A 20,511-nucleotide genomic window follows, 5' to 3' on the forward strand; every position below is an offset into this window, starting at 1 on the left:
AATCCCACCTTTTCCTCCAAGGTTCTCTTCCTCCTCATTTAATCCCCACCACAGCCCTGTGAGATAGCTCAGGCTGAGAGGCAAGGACTAGCCAAAGGTCACCCAATGAACTTTGTGTCTCAGTGGGGATTTGAACCCTGTCCAAATCCCAGGTTCCTGGACTGACGGTCTCGCCACTACACCAAACTGGCACTCACTTCCCTGCTACGTCATAGGGAGATTTGTGTGGAGCTCCCGAAATTGAAACCTGGAGGCTGTGCTTGGATGTTTTTGTCTGGCCTGACATTCAACAGGCCAGGAGATGAAAACTGTGCATCTTTTTCCAATTGGAAGATGCAGGGCAAACCAAAGAAAATGCCTTTTCACACTGTGCGGAGTTAAAAGTAAGGAATTTGCTCTTGCAAAAGGCAATAATGTTTGGGGAGAAGATTTGGAGAAAGCAGTGAGGAGCAATCATGCTATTATTATATGAAACCTTAATCGTTGTCATCATTAAAACAATTAGCAAATTTGAAATGTTTTCTGGAAATGCTGTCCCCACAGAACGCTGAAAAAGGTATGTAAGATAATAAGGGGTTATGATAATCATTAGGAATTAATGACCTGCGTTGCTGAATTCTGCAGGTGAATAATTAAAGTCTTGGAAACTATGTGACCTAGATATCCATGATGCAAGGAAGAGTTTGTTTGCTGCTTATTGCAGCCTGCTCATGTCTTTTTCTGGACAAATGCCCATGGCTTCAATTAAGTAGTGGTATAAAGGTAAAGGGACCCCTGACCATTAGGTCCAGTCATGGCCGACTCTGGGGTTACGGTGCTCATCTTGCTTTACTGGCCGTGGGAGCCGGCGTACAGCTTTCGGGTCATGTGGCCAGCAGGACTAAGCCACTTCTGGCGAACCAGAGCAGCGCATGGAAACGCCGATTACCTTCCCGCCAGAGTGGTACCTATTTATCTACTTGCACTTTGACGTGCTTTCGAACTGCTAGGTTGGCAGGAGCTGGGACCAAGCAATGGGAGCTCACCTTGTCATGGGGATTCAAACTGCCAACCTTCTGATCGGCAAGTCCTAGGAGGCTCTGTGGTTTAATCCACAGTGCCACCCGCGTCCCTTAAGTAGTGGTATAGCAGGAGGGAAATCCAACAGGTGAAGTTTCACCACTACTGCCTATCTATGCCAGCTATGGGCATGTGGGGACCTTCAGTCTCAGCAACTGCTTCATGGGGGGCAAGACTTGCCAGAAATGAGTTTCTGTTGGATTTCTAGCCAGACACAGGCTCATACCTTTCTCCTGCCAAACTGCTGGATTTAGTTGTAGAATCACAGAACTGTAAAGTTTGAAGGGTCTCCCTCCAGGGTCATCTAGTCCAACCCCCTGCAATGCAGCGATCTCAACACGCAAGTCCCCCATCCAATTTGAAACCAGACCAGCCCCTGCTTCGCTTTGCAAATGCGCTGGCAGTTTTATTGCTGCGCCACCAGGGATCACATTTAGTAGATGTACGTTCCTCTGTGAATTTCCATTTAAGGATTCAATAAGGTGAATCACTAGTGGTATGAAAAATAAATCAAAAGTGAAACTGTGTGTAAGTGTAACTTACATGTTGTAGCTTGGGAGTCAGAGGTGTGTTTTTGGTCCGAACAGGTGGAAGGTCATTGCTGTGAGCTGCAATGAGCTAGACGGACTGACCTTCTGACTTTGGAAAAAGCAACATCCTATGCCAGCATTGAGATGCCAGACCAAGATCCAGTGGTACTTCGGGTTAAGAACTTAATTCATTCTGGAGGTCCGTTCTTAACCTGAAACTCTTCTTAACCTGAGGTACCACTTTAGCTAATGGGGCCTCCCGCTGCCGCCGCACAATTTCTGTTCTCATTCTGAAGCAAAGTTCTTAACCCGAGGTACTATTTCTGGGTAAGCGGAGTTTGTAACCTGAAGCACCTGTAACCCAAGGTACCACCGTATTCCTGTTTGCTCAGGGGGTTGGGCTAGATGACACTGAAAGCCCCTTCTAACTTTACAGTTCTACGGTCTATGATACTTCTTTGTGGAAAGCAATGAACACACACACGCAAACACACACCATATCTGTATTGGATTTGAAACCTTTTTTAAAAAACAGAGGGTGCTGTTTTGAACTGTTTTCATATACAGAACTGTCTCGAACTGCTCTTCTTGTGGCTCGCTTTAACCGCGAAATCACTTTGAGATTTTTTTCTTTAAATTGGAAGAGCTTCATAAATTGACTCAAATAAATAAATAGATAACGCACTTTGAGCAATAATTTCTAATTCGACCACCTTCAGCCAATTTTTTTTAAGCTCTTCCTATTTCCAGCCTTTGTGCACAAACTCAAGTGTTTCCAAGCATGGCATTATGGTAACTTGGGGGGGGGGCAGAGGAGGGGGGGAGTTGCAGAAGAGGAAGCCAACTCATTTCTCCTATTTCAAAAAGGCTGCAAGGCTGGAAGGGGGAGCCCAAGGGAGAGGAAGAGATTTGAGCCAGGTTGCATTTAAAAGGCAAAACTATGTGGTTTGCCTTTGGACGCAGGTGGTGCTGTGGGTTAAAACACAGAGCCTAGGACTTGCCGATCAGAAGGTTGGTGGTTCGAATCCCCGTGACGGGGTGAGCTCCCGTTGCTCAGTCCCTGCTCCTGCCAACCTAGCAGTTCAAAAGCACATCAAAGTGCAAGTAGATAAATAGGTACGGCTCCGGCGGGAAGGTAAACGGTGTTTCCGTGCACTGCTCTGGTTTGCCAGAAGCGGCTTAGTCATGCTGGCCCCATGACCTGGAAGCTGCACGCCGGCTCCCTCAGCCAATAAAGCGAGATGAGCGCCACAACTCCAGAGTCGGCCATGACAGGACCTAATGGTCAGGGGTCCCTTTACCTTTACCTGGTTTGCACTTTTCAAAACAGTAGACGTGCCGAAATGCAGCCGTCCTTCAAAATCCGCCCGTCGCCGAATATTCAGTGCATTTTTTCAGTCCAAAAAGACAGTGTGCATTTGAAGGCACATATTGGTGAAGATAACCCAGGAAAATGTGTTGCATTAGGGGGGAATTCCTTTGTGAAAATGCTTGTGCATTTGGCAATATTGCATGCGAGGGTGTGTCAATCTTAGGAGAAAGTTGTACCCATATGACAGTGAGTTTTCAGGATGAGGTCTCTACACACACACACACCCCGCAAACGGATGTGGAAATGTGGAGAATTTCCTCGGGGAGCCCCCAGCTTGCTGGTACCGCGTCCTCTCACACCAGGCTCCCTGCGGCATCTTGAATTCCATCTCTGTGCCCCGGGCAGCGACGGCAGCAGTCAGGTGGCGGCGGCTGTGTGGGTGGCCGTGTGGGTAACTGAAAGCGGCAGCTGTAGCAGCAGCAGGAGAAGAAGGAGGAGGAGACAGCAGCAGCCACAACTCGAGCTGAACTTCTTGAGAGTGCACTGACTGAAGCAGGCAGGACGGGGGGAAAAGGAAGGAGGGCGCAACTTGGAGATCAGGTATGGGGGGGGGAATGGGGAGCCGTGGAGAGGCAGAATATTCTCCCCCTGGAACTTTTGTAATGTCACACAGGCTCTCTAAGCTTGCAGTGAATATGTGTGTGTGTCAGAGGAGGGAAATAGGGTGTATACAGTCCTCATCTTGCTCGTAGAATCATAGAATTGTAAAGTTGGAAGGGACCCCGAGGGTCATCTAGTCCAACCCGCTTCAATGAAGGAATATTTTGCCCAACGTGGGGCTCGAACCCACAACCCTCCGCTTAAGAGTCTCGTGCTCTACCGACCAAGCTATCAATCACAGAGTAGACCTGTGGATGTTATTGTTGTTGTTTAGTCGTGTCCGACTCTTTGTGACCCCATGGACCAGAGCACGCCAGGCACTCCTGTCTCCCACTGCCTCCCGCAGTTTGGTCAAACTCATGCTGGGAGCTTCAAGAACACTATCCAACCATCTCGTCCTCTGTCGTCCCCTTCTCCTTGTGCCCTCCATCTTTCCCAACATCAGGGTCTTTTCCAGGGAGTCTTCTCTTCTCATGAGGTGGCCAAAGTATTGGAGCCTCAGCTTCAGGATCTGTCCTTCCAGTGAGCACTCAGGGCTGATTTCCTTCAGAATGGATCGGTTTGATCTTCTTGCAGTCCATGGGACTCTCAAGAGTCTCCTCCAGCACCATAATTCAAAAGCATCCATTCTTCGGTGATCAGCCTTCTTTATGGTCCAGCTCTCACTTCCGTGGATGTTATTAGATGTGACTAACTTAGGTTCATTCATCTTACTGGGTCTACTCGGAGTATAACTTGCTCGGCTGTAACCCACACTTCCTCCCCGCCATCCCCTTGACAGCATTTTGTCACTTTTGAACATCCATTTCTGCTGTCTCTTTTCACAGCAGTGAAAAGCAAGGGGTTGTTTCAGCTCCACACCAGGAAAAGTGTTTTGTCCCCCCCCCCTCTTCGGGTTACAAACCTTAGTGAAAGTCTGGGCTGAATGGGGTGGTGGCCCCCTTTATAAACTGGCAAGCCTATTCTGCGCCTGCCCTCGTCTGCCAGGCCTCGCAAGGCCAGATCTCAAATGGCAAAGGCTTTCCTCTTTCTATAAGTGCTTCTCTTGCCCAGGGCCGAAGCGGCAACTTGCCAGCGCTGCACAGTTATTTGAGGCTCAGGAGTGAGCTGGGGTTGCCAACTTTTAGGCTGGTCCCTCTGCCCTTTCAACAGCAGTTTGACGGGCAGGTGGCTAATGTCGGCTCTGTGCCATGGGAAGAAAGCGCCAACAGCAGAACTCTGTGAAAAGGAACAGGAGCAGATCACATGGCGAGAGGTTGGAAATGCTATGTTGGATATGCAATCTCAGGGCCTTAAGGTGACACCAGGCATGGGGAAATCGGTCAATTTCAGATCTGTTTCTCATTTTCCCAGTCTCAAATTCAGCTCTCCACATCTCCACACCAGTTTGCCAGTTGTTGCTGTTTTTTAGTAATTTTTTTATTAACAATTTCCACATAACAGTATATCAAAATATATCATATTCATTATTCCCCCCCTTTTCCCCCATTCCCCATCAAACCCCTCCTTCCCCCCACAAGACTTCCCTCAGCTCCTCTCTCTGATTTCTCAACACACGTCACTCTCTGCCTATTATAAAATTATTTCAATCCTTATATTATCTATCTACCGTGTTGCCAAACACTAAATTTGTGTATGTTTATTCAAAACCTGCCAAGGAGTCCAATTCATTTCGTTGTCTTTTTAAGTACTTTGTAGAAAGTTCCCATTCTTCTTTAAAGTCGCAGTTGTTGTTTTTTTACCCCCATGAGAATTCATCAGCATTTAAGTGTGGATTTTTCCTAACATGCCCATTTCCCCTATGCGATTTTTGCCTAATTTATGGATTTCAGGCAAAGCGGTTTCCTTAATCTGTCGTTTTCACAGATATATGCATTCCACACTCCCCCCCCCCACCAATATTTGCACCTTTGCACACATCACTTGACTGAAGAACTGCGTTGCAAAATCCGGCTGTGTTTAGGTTTATGCATTGTTTCCAACAGTGCAAATTAAACCAGCTGACCTTTAACTACAAACTGAATCATGTTTCTCCCCTATCTCTAGTTACAACTCTGTAGATGGTCCTTCTGTATTCAGTGTGTAAGTTGGGGAATCTGGACGCGGAAGTCAGGATGGTGTCATTTGTTGTGTCTGTGTTAGAACGCTGCTTGTGTAACTCGTGGGAAGTTGCTGTTGTGTAAATGCCAGAGGGAAACGCAACAATGGCAGTCAATTAGGAAGTGAGCTGCTGTTGTGGGAAGTTTTTAATGTGTGACATTTTAATGTATTTTTAATCTTTGTTGGAAGCAGCCCAGAGTGTCTGGGGAAACCCAGCCAGATGGGCGGGGTACAAATAATAAATTGTTGTTGTTGTTTAGTCGTTTAGTCGTGTCCAACTCTTCGTGACCCCCTGGACCAGAGCACGCCAGGCACTCCTGTCTTCCACTGCCTCCCGCAGTTTGGTCAAACTCATGCTGGTAGCTTCGAGAACCCTGTCCAACCATCTCGTCCTCTGTAATCCCCTTCTCCTTGTGCCCTCCATCTTTCCCAGCATCAGGGTTTTTTCCAGGGATTCTTCTCTTCTCATGAGGTAGCCAAAGTATTGGAGCCTCAGCTTCACGATCTGTCCTTCCAGTGAGCACTCAGGGCTGATTTCCTTCAGAATGGAGAGGTTTTTTATTATTATTATTATTATTATTATTATTATTATTATTAGTCAGCTGAGCCATGGACTGCTCAGTCTGCTCTCCGGTGTGGGAGGGCTGCTTCGAGGTTATTTCTCTTTAAACCAGACCTTGAACAGACTATCTTTTGACAGCCCTTCAAGATCAAAAACTGGCCTTTGCAAAGTTGGAGACCAGGTCACCATCTCAAAAGGACGTCTAGAGAGACAACTGGTGGCAAAAAACCCAAAACTTGTTGACTTTTTGCTCTTATTGGTGGGATGCCCTTCCTCAAAGAGATCCATTTTGCACCTTGCTCAATGCTGCCTGCTAAGCAATTTTTTATTTGGAAAAGCATCTGCAAGTACAGGCCAATTTAGGACTTCTGAACTCATGGTGTGTTCCTGGTAGGGGTGGGAAATAAATTTGATTTGGTTCACATGTAAAGGTGAAGCTGCCTAATTCAAAATACCATTTGAAGTAAAACACAACCTCCTTTGAAAGCCACACTTTTCTGAATTTTGTAATTCGGTTCTTCAGCCAAATATTGTGCGGACAAGTGCATATACAGGGCGATTCATAATGAAATATACAGTTTCCATTTATAGTGTGTTGAAACTGTATACTTCACTATGAATACCCTGAATTAGGATAAAATGTGCGTATAGATGCATATGTTAATGAAAAAAAGAGCACACAGAAAAGCATCATATATGGGAAAATTGATTTGCAGAAATGTGTGTGTTGGACGAAATTGCATGCAAACTATATGCATTAGGGGAAATCCTCGTGAAAATCCTGATGAATTTACATGTTGACTTCTTTTTACTGCAAACTGATCTGGAAATGTGGCCTTGCTGATGTTTTGAACGAGAAGCAGAGAGAAAGCAAAACTGACAGATTTGTCTGTCCATGTTTCTGGGACTGCTGCTTTTATTCTTTCACTGTGTTGATTTATGCTTGTTGTTGTTTTATCAATTTTAATATCGATCTATGACCCCCCTTGAACATTCGGTTTTGAGTGGAAAGACAGCTCCGTAAACATTTCCAGTAAACAAACTGAAAAATGTCTAAGTGAGGTTTTGTAGGTATGAGTTGTTGAGGAGGAAATAGAAAATAAGGTAAAGGGACCCCTGACCATTAGGTCCAGTCGTGGCCGACTCTGGGGTTGCGGCGCTCATCTCGCTTTATTGGCTGAGGGAGCCGGCGTACAGCTTCTGGGTCATGTGGCCAGCATGACTAAGCCGCTTCTGGCGAACCAGAGCAGTGCACGGAAATGCCATTTACCTTCCCGCCAGAGTGGTACCTATTGATCTACTTGCACTTTGACGTGCTTTCGAACTGCTAGGTTGGCAGGAGCAGGGACCGAGCAATGGGAGCTCACTCTGTCATGGGGATTCAAACCGCCAACCTTCTGATCGGCAAGTCCTAGGCTCTGTGGTTTAACCCACAGCACCACACACGTCCAAGAAAATAGGACCCTGTCTTATACTGAGTCAGGCAGTTGGTGTCCTTGTAGCTCAGTGGCTTTCCAGAGTTTTGGAGAGAAGCTGTTCCTAGCCCTAACTGGAGCTGCTGGAGACTGAACCTGTGACATTATGCATGTGAAGATGATGCTCTGTGGCTCTTCCCTCATTCTCCAGCGTTCTGATTCTGGTGGCCTAATTCTATGGGGCACGAGTGTTGGCACAGGAGCACTGCTTCCTTTAAGACCCACTAGATGTGCTGGCTCCCAGCACCTCGAATTAAGTGTGACAGTTAGGTGGCAGAAAGTTGAGAGTGTCAGTGTGTGGTTGGAGCAGGAAACTTACAGGCGGAGAGTCAGCCGTTCCAGGAAACAGAGCTGTTTGAATGAGAAACCTACAGACAAAAAAAAAAAAACAACCCTGAATGTTTAATACCTTTGTTCGCCCCACAGTGCTTTGGTTTTTTTCCTGGGCGTACTCAGCGGTACACCGTACTGGGCAGACACACCAAGTGGAGTGGGCTAAGGGGTCTTAATCCCCCAAAAAAAATTCAAGGAGGGGGCTGGGCTCCCCCAAAACCCTGTGGCCTGCTCCACCACCTTCTCCCCACCATGTTGCGCAGTGAGGAGAAAGCCAAGTGCGGAGACCAGTTCCATGCTCCCCATTACCCATCTGGCATGCCAGCACAGGCATTGCGCACTAGGTGGAGGGCGGGACACATCACATGATGAGCGGTTGGAGGATGGATGGCGGCTAACAGATTGAGGTTGAATCCTGACAAGACAGAAGTACTGTTTTGGGGGGACAGGAGGCGGGTGGGTGTGGAGGACTCCCTGGTCCTGAATGGGGTAACTGTGCCCCTGAAGGACCAGGTGCGCAGCCTGGGAGTCATTTTGGACTCACAGCTGTCCATGGTGGCACAGGTCAATTCTGTTTCCAGGGCAGCTGTTAATTCTAGACGGTATCGGGACATTGTGTGGCAAGGTCCCAAACCCTCCTGCGAAGTGAAATAAAGAGACACAAAACAGTATTTTAGGTTAATGGGCGAAAAAGGCCAAAACTTCATTGGTTACAGAATGTGAGTGGTATTGGCTTAGGCATTGGAAACCACACGACTATATCTGACTCCTGCCCATCTGCAGGAGTCTTGGAAGGGTTAATCACCAGTAGGGGGAGCCTTGCTGATGCACATCAACTAGGAACTCCCCCAGGGTCACCACTAGGGGTCGTGCCATGGTCCTACCCCTCATCTGGGGCTTCGGACAGAGACCACGCCCCCCAGAGTCCTTTAACACAGCAGTTCTCAACCTGTGGGTCCCCAGATGTTGTTGGACTACAATTCCCATCATCCCTCAGCTCTGGCCTTGCTAGCTAGGGATGATGGGAGTTGTAGTTCAACAACATCTGGGGACATACAGGTTGAGAAAGGCTGCTTTAACGGAATACCGAGCAGGGAGAAAACAGGGGCAAGTTCTCGGCCGCGGGAAGTTTAAATAGCCCGTGCCACGCCCCTGGACCATCCAGATTGGACGGCCTAGGGATGATGTGGCCAAGGACCACCCAATGGCACAAGGGCTAGCCCACCCAATGCACGTGGGGAGGGCTTGCTCCTAACCCGCAACATCATCTCCCCAGAAACGGGAAATGGCTTTGCAGTGGTACCTCGGGTTAAGAACTTAATTCGTTCTGGAGGTTCGTTCTTAACCTGAAACTGTTCTTAACCTGAGGTACCACTTTGGCTAATGGGGCCTCCCGTCACCAGAGCATAATTTCTGTTCTCATCCTGAAGCAAAGTTCTTAACCCGTGGTACTATTTCTGGGTTAGCGGAGTTTGTAACCCGAGGTACCACTATAAATGCAAAATGTATGCATTGGAGCTCTAAGTGTCATCTATGTTCATTCCACACACTCACGGAATCAATCCTTCAGTGTGGTGGCTCCTCCCCTTTGGAACTTCCTTCCCATTGATGAAATAATACAGTGGAACCTCTGGTTATGTACTTAATTCGTTCCGGAGGTCCGTTCTTAACCTGAAACTGTTCTTAACCTGAAGCACCACTTTAGCTAATGGGGCCTCCCGCTGTCGCCACCATGCGATTTCTGTTCTCATCCTGAAGCAAAGTTCTTAACCCGAGGTACTATTTCTGGGTTAGCGGAGTCTATAACCTGAAGCGTATGTAACCCGAGGTACCACTGTAATAATAATAATAATAATTTTATTATTTATATCCCGCCATCTGACTGGGTTGCCCCAGCCACTCTGGGCAGCTTCCAACAAAATATTAAAACACAAAATAGGCAACTGCCTTTGCAGTATAGTGTTTGGCATGTGCCGGAAACTTTTTGTTGAGGACACGGAGCAATGGATCCAAACTACAAGAAAGAAGATTCCACCTAAACATTAGGAAGAACTTCCTGACAGTAAGAGCTGTTCGACAGTGGAATTTGCTGCCAAGGAGTGTGGTGGAGTCTCCTACTTTGGAGGTCTTTAAGCAGAGGCTTGACAACCATATGTCAGGAGTGCTCTGGTGGTGTTTCCTGCTTGGCAGGGGGTTGGACTCGATGGCCCTTGTGGTCTCTTCCAACTCTATGATTCTATGATTCTAGGAGGGTCTACCCAGCCATGTAATTATAAGCCGCCACAACCATAATAAGATAACCCACCCACCTCTGCTGCAACCCCAAATATTATGAATGGGAGACCTGATTAGACTCTCATTACCCACCCATTCATTCTTCCCTGCATCTGTTTATTTTAATATTGAATTTCAGTTGGATGGGCTTTATTGGTTTAGTATTTGATTGTTGCTTAATTTTTTTGCGTTCCCTCATACAGTATGCTGCTTGGAGAAATGTTTTTATTAGGCAGCTAATAAAGGGAATGAATAAATGAATCATTTTGGAATGAAAGCAAATTAACCGGGCTCCAATTGTTGCTGCCCTGCCCAAATGCGCACCTACTAATATTTCTCGCCCTGCAGATAGTTCAGAGACACCACAAGCCTCCAGGACTCTCTCTTCATGGGGGAAATAACCCTGTAAAAGGCTTCCATGAAACTTCAGGAAAATGAAGCCTGATGTCAGGAACCAGAGTCAGGCATGATCAGCGAGAAAATACAGACGTACCTCAGCTCCCAAACGCCTTGGGAGTCAAACGTTCAGGCTCTCAAATGATCGAAAACCAGAAATGAGTGTTCCAGTTTTCAAACATCATTTTGGAAGCCAAACATCCGACATGGCTTCTGATGGAAGCTCCTGCAGCCAATCAGAAGCCACGTTTTGGTTTCCGAACGTTTCGGAAGTCGAACGGACTTCCGTAACGGATCCCATTCGACTTCCGAGGTACAACTGTACCCAGTGTAGGTGAAGTTAACTCTTTATTCGAAGAAACCGAAACAGCACAGGCCTAGTGATGACAGCAACTCTTCCCATTAGGCCTTCCCCAATGAGGCAATTGTGGGGACTGAATCATAGCTGTCAACCTTCCCCTTTTTTGCGGGAAATTCCCTTATTCCAGCGCCGTTTCCCGCTGCTTCCTGCTGCTATCCCGGATTGCTAGATATCCCATAGACTGTCGCCGGGACAGGTGAGGCTGCTGATTCCTTATTTTCGAGGCTGCTGATCCCTTATTTGCAAATCTGAAAGTTGACAGCTATGGGCTAAATGTCCCCACCGCTCCCTAAGATTCCTCCTCTCCCTGGGTCATTCCCAAACAATTAGAATTCAAATAAAATCTGTGGCACTCTGGGGCTGACTGCTTGGCCCGATGCCATCTTGACCAGAAGCCAAATGTTGAGGGGTTTTTTTTTAGGATTTTACCCCAGGAAATAAACTGCCACAGGCGCTGGATTAAACCGACAGGCAGGCCGGATACTCCCAAACAATCTCAGGCTCCTTCATCTATTTTTTCATTGCTCTTCTCTCTTCACTCCTCTACGTTTTCTGGGAGACTAGTGGTGAGGCAAATTAGTTACAGCAGGAGGGAGAGACTCCCTGGCTCAGGGCTCAGCAAGGGGTGGTTCCCTCTGTGGGTCAGATCGTGCACGCGCATGAGTGTGTGTGGCCGCAATTTCCAGCATCTGCGCCTGTGCAAACACGCTATTCTGCATCTGAGCATGCTCAGACGCTACAGCACCGTGGAAGCGAGTCCCCACACTGTGCTGCTCTGGTTTAGCGCAGTGTACGGGGAGTCGCTGAACGGGCGGCTCAGTTCAGGGGTGGCTCGGGGGCCAGTTAAACAACCTCTGTGGGCTGCTTATGGCCCATGGGCCTTAGGTTGCCTATCCCTGCCCTGGCTTCTTCAGCAACCTGTCTCCTGGCCCCCTTCCTCTCCTGCCACTGATTCTAGACTGCTCTCTGCCCCAGCCTCTCCCTGCTCACTAAAGCCCGTTGCCTCTTCAGCTTCCGACACCTCCTCCTCCTCCCCATCTGCCCCCTCTTCTCCCTCAAACCACCACCCCACCACCAATCCCCTGGCTCTGAGCCTTCTTCCCCTGGGAGTTCCCTTGGGGTTCCCCAGCTGGTACCTCTCACCATTGCTCTGCGCCCAGCCAGTCCATGACATCTGATCGTTTAGTCACTGGCTCTCCAGTAGACTCTAAGCAAGGAGTGCAGAATACAAAAGGGGTAATGTTAGATGCCAAGTGTGCAATTAGATATCTTTGGTCCTCTCTGTGGCCGGTGTGGGTGTTTAATTAAAAGATGGACAGCTCGTTTTCCAGACCAGTTTCACCCAGAGGTGGAAAGCGCTGGCAGAAGTTGCACAATTTGAAGGCAGAGAAGTAATAATAATAATAATTTTTTATTTATACCCCTCCCCAATCTGGCTGAGTTTCCCCAGCCACTCTGGGCGGCTCCCAATCAAGTATTAAAAACAATACAGTGTTAAATATTAAAAACTTCCCTGAACAGGGCTGCCTTCAGATGTCTTTTAAAAATAGGATAGCTACTTATTTCCTTCACATCTGAAGGGAGGGCGTTCCACAGAGCGGGCACTACTACCGAGAAGGCCCTCTGTCTGGTTCCCTGTAACCTCACTTCTCGCAATGAGGGAACCGCCAGAAGGCCCTTGGCGCTGGATTTCAGTGTCTGGGCAGAAAGATGGGGGTGGAGACCCTCCTTCAGGTATACAGGACCGAGGCAGTTTAGGGCTTTAAAGGTCAACACCAACACTTTGAATTGTGCTTGGAAACGTACTGGGAGCCAATGCAGATCTCTCAGAACTGGTGTTATGTGGTCCCGGCGGCCACTCCCAGTCACCAGTCTAGCTGCTGCATTCTGGATTAATTGCAGTTTCCGGGTCACCTTCAAAGGTAGCCCCACGTAGAGCGCATTGCAGCAGTCTATTTGCAAACGTGCAGCATCTTAACTCGTCCTTTCCACAACTCCCCTAATATGAGGACTTTCTGCACTTAATCGAGCCATTGGAGAAGTTCATTTGATTCACCTTTCCAATGCAAACCTGCAAAATTCACTCTTGTCAAGGCGAATTGAAACACAGCTTTCCTTCTGAAGCCGCACTTTCTCTGAATTTTGCAATGCAGTTATCCAGCCAAAGAATGGATGCAAAAAAAAAAGTTCTTATTCGTGAAAAGTATGTTCAAAAAGGCAGTTGGTATTGGTGAAAATAATGATGCATTGGGTTCCAGGGAAATTGCTTGCAATATAAGTGAATTCTAGGCAAAATTGCATAAGAAAATGTGTACATTGGAAAGAGCACATTCTCAAATGTGCATGAGTTTTCATGCAGACTTTTTATGAACAAATTTGTAGTCTCATGCAACACTGGGATGAGCTTGCCTACTAAGGAGTTGTTGCTGTTTAGTTGTTTAGTCGTGTCCGACTCTTCGTGACCCCCTGGACCACAGCACACCAGGCACTCCTGTCTTCCACTGCCTCCCGCAGCTTGGACAAACTCATGCTGGGAGCTTCGAGAACACTGTCCCACCATCTCGTCCTCTGTCGTCCCCTTCTCCCTGTGCCCTCCATCTTTCCCAACATCAGGGTCTTTTCCTGGGAGTCTTCTCTTCTCATGAGGTGGCCAAAGTATTGGAGTCTCAGCTTCAGGATCTGTCCTTCCAGTGAGCACTCAGGGCTGATTTCCTTCAGAATGGAGAGGTTTGATCTTCTTGCAGTCCGTGGGACTCTCAAGAGTCTCCTCCCAGTAGCCCAATGGGCCAGTGGATCAGGATCCCTGCATTGCTGGAAGTTGGGGCTAGATCACCCTCACGGTCCCTTCCAGTTCTACAATTCTGTGATTCTAAATGGGGTTAGGATTGCAGCCTTGTTTGTTTTTGATGGCTTTCCCCTGACTTGCTTGCATGATATATTTTTTTAAATGATATTTATTAATGTTTCACAGACAATAAAAACAAATTCCAACATTTAAACTACAAAAACAAGACAAATAAAAAATACACGGTAGAAAAACAGTTGATAAAAGAAAAAAGAAAGAAAGAGAGAAAAGAAAAGAAAAGAAAAAAGAGAGAATAAAGATCAAGAAGAAAGAGAAAAGCCAAAAGTCAAAAACTAAAAATAGATTAATATTTTCAAATCTTATATTTTCTTCACTAGTTTCACCTCCCATTTTGTATTCCAGTTCAAATATTAAATTCAGCAAATCCTTACCCTCTAACATTTATCCTTACACCATATATTAATCTACGAAAGCTATTATTATAAATATCCATTTCCAATTATCAATCCCTATTTACATTTTCTTAAGCATCTCTTTACCAGTCCGACTTGCTTGCATGATAGACAGGTCGGCAGGCAGGCAATTTCCCAGGCTGCCCCCATCACTGTGTCATTCTGGAACATTCTGGAAGAAAATGGCACCCCCTCCACACACACACACACACACACACACACACACACAGTTGGTCACCTTTTGCTCTTGTCACAAAGCATGCAGTGCCCTAGGCATTCTGGGAAAATAAAATGAGATCAGTTGCTTTCACTAGAGAAAGGTGAGCTTGCTGTGAATGAGCAACAAACTGCTATGAGCAGGAGAATGGAACCGGCACCATTTATCATGCCCATTCATTCCTCAAGGCATTTTTTTCATGCTGAATTAAACCTGAATGGGCCCCCGTTTGGTTCAGTCGTTCATTCACTGCAAAATAAACGCAACATCCCTGCGGCACAGTGCAGCTGCACTAGTTTAACTTGGTCAAAAAAGACTTGGGCAGTACAATCCTATGCTGGCCTACTCAGCCATAAGCCCCATTAAGTTCAATGGGACTTGCTCCCAGGTAAGGATTGCAGCCTAAGGAAGATATGTGTAAGAGCTTAATTTGGAGTCGTGTTCAGTGCAAAGAAAGGAGGTCTTTATGGTTGTCACTGCTGCAGTTTTGTTCCAGTGGAAAAAAACCTGATAACATCTCAAGCTAAAAGATCTTCTACTCTTTAGTATATAGATGGTGTGCATTTATAGGTTGGGGGTGGGGAGGTTTTCCTCTTTAGCTCTGTCAATTCTGCCAAAACTCTACGCAGAAAACTGACAAGGTTAAACTCGCAACAACCTGATCATTCTTTATTGCAATTTATTTGCACTGGAGCAAACTAAGTTGGCTGAATTCAAGTCCCACTGAAATCAACGGGCCAAGTTAAACATGGCTGAAGCCTCATTGATTTCAGTGGGGCTGGACTAAATGAGCCTGGATGCAACCCACCATTGTTTAATTATGTGTCTATGGTGTCTCTTCTGTCTTCATACCCTTTGGTGTGACGGGTGATTCATTTCATGGGGACCAGGTTCCATTTTCTCTTTACATGGTCTTTTTTTCCTTGCCCTTTGCTGGGATCAAGTGGACTTGGTGGTCTCAGAGCCTTTCATTCTCACGTAGCTATGGACAGGAAGTACTGCAAAATGATTACCCCACCCCACTCACTCGGTGGTTAGGTTTTTTGGCAACAGGAACTTCACCTGTGACAATTTTGTGCTCCCTTGCAGACATAAGCAAGGCAGGGAATTCACAAACTAAGCGCCACCCTATGTTAAATGTGGAGGAACTGCTGGGATCGGAGGCACCAGCTTGCCAGGGTGATTGGGAGAGCCAACATTGCGCGTGGACCTCACACATGGGACGTCAGGACACTGGGAGGAGATGCAGGCAGAGTCAAACACAGCAGCCATACAGGAGGAGGAGAGAAGGAGCTGCCCACTGGAGTTGGGCTGCAGTCAGCTCCACGTTTCCCCTTCGTAATTTGTGGACATTGGGGGACCCGGCCTCTACCTGGCCCCTACCCCAAAGATCTATGGTGGCCCTGAAATGGCTCGTAATCTTGTGAACCGCGTTTGCTTCCCCGCTCCTCCCCATGCAGCTGCTGGGTGACCTTGGGCCAGTCACACTTCTCTGAAGTCTCTCAGCCCCACTCACCTCACAGAGTGTTTGTTGTGGGGGAGGAAGGGAAAGGAGAATGTTAGCCGCTTTGAGACTCCTTCGGGTAGTGATAAAGCGGGATATCAAATCCAAACTCTTCTTCTTCTTCTGGTGAGGACTCAATGAGGAGGGGGGAAACCATGTATGCCGCCTTGAAGAAAAAGGTGGGATAGAAACACAATAATTAAAATAATAAATTGAGTTGGCCTTTGGCATGATGCTGCCAATGTTCTTCCCGGTCTGCCTCTGGCTCCATTGTCTCCTCACTGCTGCTTCTGCCACTCCATCAAGGATTGTGAATGCCATCCCCCTCCATGACATGGTGGTGTGGAGGTTAGAGTGCCAAACTAGGACCTGGGAGACCAGAGTTCGAATCCCAGTTCCACCATGAAGCTCACTGGGTGATCTTCGGCCAGCCACAAGGCTTTCTCGGCAGACATTCTGGGATCAAATCAGAAAGCGTGACGGGTTCTGTAAATCCGGCACTGTCCCTGGAAAATAGGGACGCTTGGAGGGTCTGTGTTTATTTTCCCTTCCGGTGAGGCTCACCCATCCAAGGTCCCACTCACTGTCTGACTTCATTTCCATCCAGTATACAGTGGTACCTTGGTTCTCAAACTTAATCTGTTCCAGAAGTCCGTTCCAAAACCAAAGCGTTCCAAAACCAAGGCACGCTTTCCCATAGAAAGCAATGCAAAACGGATTAATCCGTTCCAGACTTTTAAAAGCAACCACTAAAACAGTAATTTAACGTGAATTTTACTATCTAACGAAATGAAAGCAAGAAACAACGTGCTGCAGTCACACAAGCAATCATTCAGTAGCTGAACTGGGTTCCACACAGTCACAAAAAAACAAAACAAAAGAGCTGCAAAAAGAAAAACACAAAATAAATAGCAAAACCAGACAGACCTCAGTGTAACACTCAAAATGGAAGCATAACACTCAAAACAGAGCACGTTCAGCTTCCAAAAAACGGTCACAAACCGGAACACTTACTTCTGGGTTTGCAGTGTTTGGGTTTCAAGTTGTTTGAGTACCAAGGCACTTGAGAACCATGGTAAAAGGTAAAGGTAAAGGGACCCCTGACCGTTAAGTCCAGTCGCGAACGACTCTCAGGTTGCGGCGCTCATCTCGCTTTACTGGCTGAGGGAGTCGGCGTTTGTTTGCAGACAGCTTCCGGGTCATGTGGCCAGCATGACTAAGCTGCTTCTGGTGAAACCAGAGCAGCACACAGAAACGCCGTTTACCTTCCCGCTGGAGTGGTACCTATTTATCTACTTGCACTTTGACGTGCTTTCGAACTGCTAGGTTGGCAGGAGCAGGGACCGAGCAACGGGAGCTCACCCCATCTCGGGGATTCGAACTGCCGACCTTCCGATCGGCAAGCCCTAGGCTTTGTGGTTTAGACCACAGAGCCACCCGCCGCTGTATAAATATCAAATTTAACACATCAAATTTAAATAAGACAGCATCTTATTTAACCATGCCAGCTTCCAGCAGTGGCATTTTGCAAACTGCTTTGCTCCTGGTTCCTTTTCGAGGGCAGCTTGTGCCTGGCATTGACTTGTGCAGGGTTCACTGAGCAAACGCTTCCCCCTCGCCCCCCCCCCTCCTCCAGCATCCAATATCCAATTTCAAGCCCTCCTGCAGCTGCCTGCTGCTTTTCACCCAGCAAAGTCAATCAGATGTCATTCCCGACCATTGCCTTGGTGACCACAGCAGCCTCCAGCGATACAGAGGAGCCGACAGCATAGCCGCTCCATGTGCCAGGGAAACTTTTGCTAACTCAGCGGGTTGCAGGACGGAGAGGGGAAATGCTGTCCGGAATGGATAAGCGACTTCTCTGTTAAATTCCCGGGCTTGCCACAGACGCTAAAACTATAACAGCCAAGGCAGTTAGGAGAGCCTCTCCTATAACGTCTGCTTTCTTCTCCTCGCAGAGACCGACATGTCTCCTTTTCTCCGTATTGGATTGTCCAACTATGACAGCGGTCCCTATCTCCCTTCCCAGGGAGATGTGATCGATCCGTATTGCGCAGTGATAGTCAAGGAAGCAGTGGAGTCGGGTAAGTGCTTTATTCTTACGTTTGAGCATGCATGCGCTTAATAACAACAACAATATTTTATTTTATTTTTATATGCCGCCCATCTGACTGGGTTTCCCTAGCCGCTCTGCGAGGCTTCCAGCAAAATATTGAAGACACAGTGAAATGTCAAACCTTAAAAACATTCCCTGTACAGGGCTGCCTTCAGATGTCTTCTAAAAGTCATATGGCTGCTTATCTGCTTGACATCTGACAGGAGGGTGTTCCACAGGGTGGGTGCCACTACCGAGAAGGCCCTCTGCCTTTACCTTCACTTCTCACAGTGAGGGAACCGCCAGAAGACCTTCAGATCTGGACCTTGGTGTCCAGGCTGAACAATGGCCAATGGTCAGGGCCGGCCAACCTGTGAGGCAAGGGGAGGTGACAGCCTCAGGCGGCAGGATCCACAGGGACAGCAGATCCCAATGTAGATATTTGTGGGCCACCCACAAATATTGTTCTTGATCTTCACTCACCCTTCTTCCCCGGTGGGGAAGGGGGTGCCATTTTGTGGTTCGCCTCAGGTGCCAAAATGTCTTGGGCCAGCCTTACTGGGGGAGATGCAGCCTGAGTCTATCCAGAGTGAGTTTCAAATCACACATTAACATTGATTGATTGATTGATTGATTGATTGATTGATTGTCGATCGATTGATAACATTTGTATACCCTGCTCTCCAGCCTAAAAGCATTCCAGAGCGGCTTACATATACAGTAGTCAAAACAAGACAGCACCTGCTTGCAAGGTTACAGTCTAGAGAAGCACGACACACAAGGGGAAAGGAACAAGGAGGGCAGAGGAAAATCAAAACTCAGGCACCAATTTCTAAAGAGCTGGTGTTCCTACAATGGCCGACTGGCACAGTTCAGGGGCAGGAGAGAAATGGTGAAGTGAGTTCTGCTTCCCAGCTCTCCCACTGCTGGAATGGCTGTCTCAGATGAGGAAGGCATATTTTATATGTTTTTTTATGTATTTTATGTATTTTTATGTATTTTATATATTTTATATGTTCTTGTCTGTCATGGTTTTATTTTCAAAACAAGATTCATATAGAATCATGGAATTCTAAGTTGGACTCCCTGCAATACAGAGTTGTTCTTGTTGTTGTTTTTAAAAATGCCCACTGTGGGACTCGAACCCACATCTCATGCTCTACCAACTGAGCTAGCCTAGCTGTTGTTGTATTTTCCCGTTAATTGTTATGTTGCCCATTCATTCATTCATTTATTCATTCAATTTATATCCTGCTCTTCCTCCCAAAGGAGTCCAGGAACGGCAAACGCAGCCATGATTATTTTCAAATATTCTAACAACAGTTTTACAAAATTGTCTCGGAGTTGCCGGAATCTGAGAGATGCCAGGAGCGGTGTCTTTCAGCCATCAAACAGGAATGATTTTAGATGCCTCCTCAAAGTCAGTAACGAGGAAGACAGGTGTACCTCACCGGGGTGGGCGTTCCACAAATGGGGAGCCACCACAGAAAAGGCCCTGTCGCAGGTTGGTGACAACAGAGCAGCCTGCAGTTGGGTCAGAGAAAGAGCAGATAGAGACTACTTCATCCTTTCTCTCCTGTTCATTTCCCGGCTCCAAAATTGCCCTCCGTCAGCTGCTTTTTTTACCCACAGCGAGAAAGATTCAATTGTCCCATCTTTTCCCCCAAAGTTTTCTACATGCCTGGGTACTATTTCTTTTCTTCTCTTCTTCTTTTTGTCTTATCTTACTCTGTACACTTGTAATTATGTATTTTTTAAATCTTTCAATAAAATAAGAAGAGGTAAAGCAGCTTGCTCAGGCAAGATTTTTTTCTCTTTTTTCCTTTTTGAGGGGGGAAACAACTACAGTAAAAGGAAGGGATTAAGCATGGGAATATTGGAAATTGTCTTTATCCTATCGAGTTCAGTATTGTCTGCACTGGCAGCTCTCCTGGATTTCAGACAGGGAGTCATTGCCAGCCCTAACTAGGGCTTGAACCCGCAGCCTTCTAATGCCTAGCAGATGTTCTGCTACTTAGCTATGACACTGGCCCTAATTCTCTCTAGTCGGCCTTCCTTTGTCCCACCCAACTTGCAGCCTTCCCAAGTGAATTTTGACTTTCTTTTCAAAAAGAAAAAAAAGCAGAATAAATAATTTGTATTTTAAAGTGCCTAGTTTGGGCTAGTTTATTCTCCCTGTTTTCAGCATGCAGCAGTATTTAAGTGTCACGCGATTTTAAGGAACGATTTAGGACTTGGCCATTCCAGAACTCCTCAATATGAATGGAAATCATCAGGAATCTACCTTATTTTGTAAGGCACTCCAATTTCAGAACTCTGTAAAATAGGCCTTTATTCAAAACAGTGGCACTAGGCAAAGAAAAGTACCTTTTAAA

At 46.8% G+C, this 20,511-nt stretch overlaps 1 protein-coding gene across 2 annotated transcripts in view; it reads left to right on the forward strand.

The window, feature by feature from the left end:
• Positions 1–3,317: 3,317 nt before the first annotated feature.
• The window catches only part of PRKCQ (protein kinase C theta), a 55,663-nt gene continuing 38,469 nt past the window's right edge, over positions 3,318–20,511 (forward strand). The window contains exons 1-2 of one of the 2 annotated variants that reach the window (XM_082238877.1): positions 3,318–3,501; positions 18,000–18,125. In XM_082238877.1, coding sequence (XP_082095003.1) covers positions 18,008–18,125 — 118 coding nt within the window. In that variant the 5' untranslated portion in view covers positions 3,318–3,501; positions 18,000–18,007. The remainder of the gene's footprint in view (positions 3,502–17,999; positions 18,126–20,511) is intronic. The other variant, XM_082238878.1, reaches the window with a different exon arrangement.

Source organism: Podarcis vaucheri (genome assembly GCF_965113315.1).
Source record: "Podarcis vaucheri genome assembly, chromosome: 10".
Classification (NCBI taxonomy): Eukaryota; Metazoa; Chordata; class Lepidosauria; order Squamata; family Lacertidae; genus Podarcis; species Podarcis vaucheri.